Source organism: Dermacentor andersoni, chromosome 4 (genome assembly GCF_023375885.2).
Source record: "Dermacentor andersoni chromosome 4, qqDerAnde1_hic_scaffold, whole genome shotgun sequence".
Classification (NCBI taxonomy): domain Eukaryota; kingdom Metazoa; phylum Arthropoda; class Arachnida; order Ixodida; family Ixodidae; genus Dermacentor; species Dermacentor andersoni.
The window spans coordinates 189,292,868-189,301,225 of NC_092817.1; the positions used below are offsets into that span (position 1 = coordinate 189,292,868).

General features: G+C 45.5%; 1 protein-coding gene across 1 annotated transcript; it reads right to left on the reverse strand.

Moving 5' to 3' along the window:
- Positions 1-4,046: 4,046 nt before the first annotated feature.
- LOC126530584 (uncharacterized) lies at positions 4,047-6,439 on the reverse strand. The gene has a single exon (XM_050177846.3). It carries the CDS (start codon positions 6,160-6,162, stop codon positions 4,126-4,128), a length of 2,037 nt encoding a protein of 678 aa, XP_050033803.1. The 5' UTR covers positions 6,163-6,439; the 3' UTR covers positions 4,047-4,125.
- Between the last annotated feature and the right edge of the window lie 1,919 nt (positions 6,440-8,358).

The following is an 8,358-nucleotide window of genomic DNA, read 5'->3' on the forward strand; positions in this document are numbered from 1 at the left end:
GTCTCTTATTATTATATTTTTGTTGTATATCTCACTGCACAAAGCATCTTACAAAACCTCAGTTGCAAATCAGCACTTCCTCTTGCTTCTATATCAGTCTTCTTTGTTTGCATGCTGTTTCCTGAATACTAAACAAATACTTGCATGTCTATAATCTGTCCCTCTATATAGGGCAAATAAAATGGTGCTAAGCTTCAAGAAGTCACATGTGCACAAAATTTGTATGTTGTTTATTGTTTCTACGTGCTCCTACAAGGAAGCTTGTCTTTATGCACTGCTGCTAATATAGTATACCATAGGTTATATAACGCGACCTGAGAAGCAGAGTATGTTTACATAGTGCAAGCCTGAGTGGCTAGTGCTTTCACTCAAACCAAATCGTCATTATATCCCATGGCATTCCGCAAACAAAAATTCTCATGGTTCTTGTGTCTGTTTTCATAACCACGTGGTCACCTCAAGTTAGGCACAACTGTAACAGCAATGTTACATTTTACGTTAAAGATGTGCTAGACAGGGTTACCAATTTATGCTGTATTAGTAAATTATGCACTGCAATAGCAAAACGGCCACTGTTAGGAGGCAGCTTAGAAGTCAGACACAAGTGAAAGATGAGTGGTGGTGCTGCAGCAAAGCTCCGGCACCAGCTCAATGCAACGTTTTGAATTTTGACAAGATCTAAATGGGTATGCTGGTTTACCTGGTAAAAATTACTTCATTCTAAAGGAGCCAAAGAATAACCTTAGAAACCTTTTCGTACTTCCCCTCTCTTAACAGATCCTGAATATGAGAGAACACTGACATCTTTCATACATATCGATGTGCCAGTACGACATTAAAAGAAAGAAGAAAAAAAAACATTTGGCCCTTATATTCTGAAGTAAAAGTCAATCTGTTCCTGCCAAATGAATGAAAAAAGTATGAAAGAATACTTTACAAGTGTAAGATGATTTATTTTTGCTTTTTAGTGTACCTTTGATGTGGTGGGAGGCAGTGGTTAAACTAATAAGCTTTATTCGTAATTGGCGTCATGTCGAAAACAACACGTGCATGACAAATATAAGAACACGTCACAAGGAATCACGGATGATACAGTAATGGTGCAGTGTCTCGGCTTCCACAGCACAGCTGAAGATAACGTAAAATTGAGTGCAGAATAAAGTCTTGCTTCCATTATGCTAGCAGCACACCAAAAGGCTGCTCCAATGATGATGTGCATGCTGCATGCATAGATGCAGATGTATATACTGTGTTGGTGCTATCTTTTTGCATGTGTGGAAGCAGCTAGAACTGCTGCAGTTAAGGTGTGAGGATTCGATAGGCGAGGTGCTGAAAACCACTCACCTGCTCGATTGCTTGGGCTAAGCTTGATGGGGACTGCACGTTACAATCTAGGCAGGCTTTAGTAAACTCAGTTGCTGTGCCTTGTTGCAGTTCATTTTTGTAGTGTTGGCATGTTGTTATTAACGCTTGGAAAGAGTGCTGCATTCACTCAAATGAATTAAGCGGTCAGTAAGAAATTTGTTGCCTGGACGCTGATGAGCAGCAGTAGTGCAACTGCAGTGGTGTCACAGTGAATGTAAAAGAAGTGAGATAGGCAGCAATATATACGTAACAAGGTGATCATGACAGAGCGGAGACTAAACAGCAAATTATCTCGTGTTTGTGCATTTTCGCATAAGTAGAGAAGGGGCATAATGTGAATCTGCTGTTTTCTGCACACAGCATGCTTGATGGCTTCTGTAGCCATTTGGTAACCAATTCAATGTCAAAATATGCCACAGAGTTCAAATGCCACAAAAATAATTTGCAGGACCCTTTGACATGTGGCATGGTTCGCATTCTCCAGATTGGTAAGCACATCAATGATAGAATGTGTGAACATTACTCTATGCTGCCCATGGGCACACAGGTGACCACTTACCTGTATTCTTTATTTGTTGTGAATATGGCTGTACCTTCAGTTTTAATTGTGTGTATCAAATAGGAAAAGCATGCACAACTCTTGAAATTGAGCTTTTGGAAACATACTTAAGAAACACCACTCTAGATGTGCAAGCATTCCATCAGTTATACTCACTGAGAAAGAATGCACACATTTAGAATAATGTTTGAATCTTGTGTAGGTGAGTGCAGACACAGCCTATTTACAACTTACTAATTATTATTGGTTATCTGAGCTACCCACAATGAAACCTTAGGTTCAGTGTGTCAAAGACACTAGAGTGAATTTCACATAAACTTTCCCACACTTAAATTGGCATTTTGAGGTACCAAACTCGGCATATCAAAAATTATATGCTGGGCATTGTGAAGATAAACTAACATTTGTAAGTCCAGCTTCTGTTCTGTCACTTACTTTGCATGCATCTTCCTGAATTTTATGGTGGTTTGTTTTCTAAAAGAAGGCGGCTGTATTTAAAACATGCTGGTTGCAGAAGTTCATCCCAGAGTTTTGAGAGTATCAGATTGCAAGAACAGGGCGCCTAGCACTAGAAAGCTTACCCTGACTGCAACAGCATTTAAGAGACACTCAACACTTGCGCAGATGAAGTCTCAAATGGCATTACATTGTCATTTTGCTCTGTTACTGTCATGATCACACAAATCTGGAAACCTTTGGTTTCGTGATCACTTCACATTGCCTAGTTATGTTTTTTTTTAATTTCCTTTCATTCCATAGCAGTATTTACTGTGATTACTAAAGAAATGGTTTGTTGATTCTCTCGCTCTTTCCTTCTGTTTATTCTAGAAAAGAAAGACTGTTCTGTATATATATTTTTTCCAGAAGCACTTCCCACGATTCCAAATGATATTCTATTCGCACACAGACATACATAACTACATGCTAATTTTCTAGAGGGTCAGGGAGAGCAGAGTAGGAGCTGCCACGTCCCCACCAGTCATATAGTTCGGGTGGCCCTGAAAAGGGCCGTTTAGTGTTCCATGCTGCAGCTTGTCACAGGTGAAGTGCACTTCAACACGTAGAAACTGGAGGTATCTAAGCACAAGTACAGTTTCAGCAAGTTAGGTGCAGGCTCAGCTGGATTCTGTGTTGCAGAACTGGATGGCTCAGATGCTCTGCTGTGTCAATCAAAACCCAAGTCGTGGAGGTGGTGATGTGCCCAAGTGAGAGCGGTGACTTCTCAAGAGACATGGCAGTATGAGCCTGATGTGGTGAAAACACATCAGCAGCAAAAATGAAAGCTGGGGCTGAACCTTGAAGGCTTGAAATGCAATTTGTCCGGCTTGTACAGTTATCGGCATGCTTAAGTGCTTGAACGGCATGCTTAGGCCTGCTTGGGCGACATTTATCGATAACACCTGGCTCTAGATACCTTACATCTGAGAACGCGCTGCTGCACTGATATGATGGACTTTCTGATCGTCTGCTGCTTCCCGGCTTCTGAGGCAAAAGTGGTGCTATGCAAGTGCAGTCCTCAAATGGGGAGCTTGCAGCTCTGTCATTGGACCGAGTCTTGCACTGCTGCACTGATCACTGCTAGCTTTATCTTTTTCACTTTACTGGCCAGTGTGGCTTCGGTAACTGTAGCGTCTGAAGGTGCCGTGGAATAAATGTCAAGATAACACACCCTGGCGTGTGCTGATGAAAGTTTTGCCATGTGTTATCTCTACTTTTGCTCAGTGGCAATGCAGTGCCTTCAGGAAATTGCAGCTGCGGAAGACACGAAGGCCTGTGAGGAGAAAGATTAGGGAAGTACCATCAGTGCAGCAATCCATACACAGTTGTATGCTACCTCGAATCCAGTGTTACCACCAAATGCCACCTGTGCAGGTCAAAGGATGCCATTCAAGCACTCTGGACAATAGTGCTAATGACTGTATTAGTGACAAGATGCTTGATGCAGAAAGCTTGAACATGGCTTGAATAGGTGATTCGCGACAATGACAATAGAACAAACAAGGACATGTTCCAGCACATAAGAAAAATGAAAAGAGGTGCAGAGACAAAAGGATAACTTTTCTTTGAAAATGTCTTTTTCTTTGAATTACAACTAGCCCAACTGTCGGCCTCATATGGCCATTGGAGGCATAGCAATATGGCAGTCAGATGACTGACTATGGCAGTTTGGGTTAATATAAGTCCACCGACCACTGACAGCTTCAGTGAAAGTGCAAAAGAGGAACAACAACATGTCCTTGCTTGTAGTTAAGCCTCAGGCACTGAGCAGTATTCCGGAGGTCATCAAGAGGCCAGACCTTACTTCTATTACTTAAGGTGTTGCAGCGCCAAATATTCAACTGAGACGACTTGAGTGGAAGTTTGAAAAAGTCCCTGACATTTGGTAAAATCCCTCCCTTGAAGTGGTCTCCCATTATTTCCAGAACAACCACAGGAGCACTGTCAATCAGGAAGCAGTCTCCAGGCTTCACATGTTGCAGTTTCTGCTCGACTTGGTTCTTGGTCGAGTGCCTCAGTTCAGAGATTCTCCTACTTAGCTGTGAAAGTGGCTTGTTGGAGGATCGCAGCAACTTCTTCATTCGTCCAAGGTAGCTTTCAAAAGGGAATGCACTAAACTGATCCAATGGGCCATGGTCCCGGCACTGGTCAGCAAGATGAATTAGTGAGTGCACATTGTACACAAGCTGGTTTCTTCCGTATAGCTCACTAAACTCTTGAACAAAGTACCTCAGCACATCTTTGGCAAAATCATTGTATTCACAGTAGTACTGAGGTGATGCTAAAATTCTGATAGCTACATGAAACATTAGAAAATGTTTGTAGTGTGATGGAGGCAGAAGAGGCTTTAGGACAACAGGCCCCACATAAAGGAGGAATGTCCGAAACTCTGTTGCCTTCCAACGATGCAGTCTGCTCAATCTATTACTGTGGCCTTGGCATACCCAATTCTTTAAGAGTCGTCGCATGACTCCCAGGCAAACGAGGTGCATGTATTCAGATGGGAAAAATGAAATCATGTCAACATCAAGCGATAGGAATGGTGAAAAACCAGAATGGTGGCGCTTGTTCTCTTGAGATCGAAATGATGCATTCGTTCGTGTTGGTGCGTGCAGTTTGGGAAATGTGACCCTGTTTTCAATGTGCCGCCCTTTTTGGTTGCATCGCTCACACGCATAATAGCCAGTGTGGCCAACAATACATTTCACGTAGCTCCTTGCTGGAGCATCGCACACCATGGCTTCAATGCTCACCTGTACTCGAACATCTCCTATGCTTAACCCTTCAGACGCAAGCTCCGAGACCTCTCGCACAAATGGCTCTAGATAATACTGCAGAGATGGTGGCTTCCCTGCACCACAATACACACTTACAACAAATGGTGGTGATGCCTCCACATTTGTAATGCGGCACAAAATGGGCCAAAAGGCAAGCTGGCTACTTCTGTAAAGAGGGACTCCATCGATGTTGCCCTGTAGCTTCAGTTCACTTGGAACTACTTGCCCCGGCGGCAACACTTGACGAATTCCTGCTGCAAGGCCAAAGTGCACAAAAGACCCATTTTGCTCCACCTGAGCTTTGCGCTCAGTTCTCAAAACTGTCCTAGCATCCTTTGGAAGGTCAGAGAAGCCTCTTCGACGGCAGAAATCGAGGACATCGTTAATGCATGCATGAGTCATATTATGTTTGGAAGCAATGACAGCAAACTCTTCACTTGCTGTCATTTGTTCAGGAGATACACGAGACAGCGCTGCGCTACAAGTGAGCGCTGTTCCCTCATCTGGCCCCGTGCAGCTGTCTGAAGCAACAAAGTCATCAGACTCATCCGAAGATTTGCTTGAGATTTGATTGTCACTTGAGCTACTATCAGAGTCACTGTGCTCACGTGAAGACGAAGACATATCCACAATTTCTGATTGGAATTCTTCAACAAAATGTGCACCTTGTCCGCAGACGCTGTTGACTAAGGCTTCGCTTCCCGACTGCTCTTTCAACAGTTTGAGTGGAGGCTCACCCCCGTCGTCCGTCGAAATTGAATTTCCCGATTGCCTGCTGCTTCCCAGCTTCGGAGGCGAAAGTGGCGCTACGCGAGCACTGTCCGTAAAGGTGGTGCTTGCAGCTCTGTCGTTGGACAGGGAAACCGACGAAGGCCCAGCAACAGGCCGCGCGAGTCCTAGTTCATTCAGTATATTGTCGTATTCCTTTCTTACGACTCTACATTTTCTCCACTTGGAAGACATGGTGTGCGAAAGAGACGTGTCAGAAGCCCAAGCCGCAACGCTGCAACCCGTGCCAAAAAACGCAAAACGACAGCGAGGCGAAGGCGTGCACAGCAGCAGCGCAGTGGGGCAGTCAGTCAGTCACAGCAAGGAACAGCCGAGCAGCTAGCACATGAGCCAAATAGAATCGAACGGACCTTCGTCCGTTCGTGTTAAAGGTCCGTTTGATTCGCCCGCACCACTGTGAACCAGTTCACATCGATTCGCGAGAAGTTCGGAGCTCCATTTCTGCGGTGCAGGCACAGCGCGACACTCGAAACGAATGACAAGGTGCAGACGCGGTGCAGGCGTTCTGTCCGACTAATGTGTACAGAGTGCGTAAGTTTTAAAGATCCTGAACTTCTGGTATGATCAGCTTCTGAGGCGCTCATACACCCGCGCTTGTGTAGACACGGCAGATGCACGTATGCGGGCTTTTAACGGCGCTTGCGTATATGGGCTATGTCGTCTGCTGCGCCGCTGCTTCGCACCTGTACGTCTGCTAAATAAAGTTTGTATACCACCACCTGTACGTCTGCACCACGGTGTAAGAATAGGCTGTGGTCTGCACGAAGCCGGCGCCGACAATAGAGAGCGTAGAGAGGGCGCAATATAATCGCGAATCAGCTCTGCGCTTTTTCTGCACCTTTTGTAACGAATGGCGAGGTGCAGCACTTTGCAAAGTGGTGCAGGTGAATCGAACGTACAGTCGCGGTCAAAAATACGCGGCCCACGGCTCCAGTCGGCGGAGCGGCCGCGAGCCGCACCGCGGCGCTCGCGTCGGCGCTGCGAGAGTTTGCGCTCTGACGACAGGTATCTCCCTCGCTCTCGGGCGGATACGTAACACGGTTGATAAAGTTCAAGTGCATCGTTCAGCTGTTTCGCAGTTGACGGTCAGGGCGAAAGGGGGCTCCCGTTTGCATGAAGCGTCGCCGCGCTGGTGCCGCTTCGTATCTCGTCTCCCGAGTGTGCGGAGCCGCTGCTGCGCGCGGCCGCTCAGCCGTTCGTGAAGGGCACGGCGCGATTCCTGCTAGCATCGTAGTTGGGTTGACACCTGATGCATGTAACCCGCCGTGGTGGCCTAGTGGCTATGATACTGGGCAGCTGACCCGAAGGACGCGGCTTCGATCCCGGCAGCGGCGGTTGCTGCATTTCAGTTGAGGCGGAATGCTAACGAATGCCCGTGTACTGTGCGACGCCAGCGCACATTGAAGAACCCCAGGTGGTCGATATTTCCGGAGACCTGCACTATGGCGTCTCTCATAGCCTGAGATGCTTTCGGACGTTGCACACTACGAAACCAAAAAGTCATGCTTACGCGCTGTCCGCTTCCGTCTGATCCACCGCACCCGCGTGCTCAAGGCTTGGGTACCAGCATGCATGCACCTCGTTCTCAAATAATATGCCACGGTCGTTCGCTCTCTTAAAGCGGTAGCATGCGAAGAGCCGCCGCATTTGTGAAATCAATGCGCTTGCATTAAAAGCCCCATGTGGAAGAAAAACAGGGTGCGCAATAGGTAGCTACAGGAGGTTCATTATTGTAATAGATAAAAGGGAGGCATTACATGTAAACCATTAATATATTCACCGCTGGCAGCGAAAGAGAAATCTACGAAAAATAATGATCCCGCACGGGTCCAAAAAATGCACTGGGGATTATTAAGTCTGAAGGCGAAAATCACTGCGTAAAATTGATTCGAAACTGCGGGGGTCGTTTGGGTACGGGAGAATAACGTGAAAGAAGTGTTATCGGAATCTTAAGATTTGGGGCAAACTGAAGAAAATGTCCCGAAGTGATGAAATTTATTGCTAGTGCATTGACAATTAAGGCTCTTAAGTGTTATCTCTTACGGGTGCAATGTATCGTCATCATGAATATGAAGAGAAATAAATTGAGATGTTTGTGCCACACCGGCGAGTATAATGGTTTTAAATAGTGCATCGGCCTCATACAATGATAGTCGGATATGAGGTTTTTGAAGGTAAATATGTCATTTTTGAAGGCCTGGTAGAAAGTGTGACTGAGTTTCCCGACCTTTGCACTTACTTCTTTTTTTTTTAAATGATTAAATATATGCTGGCGTTTACCTTTTGTTCGGGATCGTTTTTTTTGTGTGTGTATATATGGTAAGAAAAGGTGCGCTTCTCCTGCCCGCTTGTATTTAAATATTGCTGAGT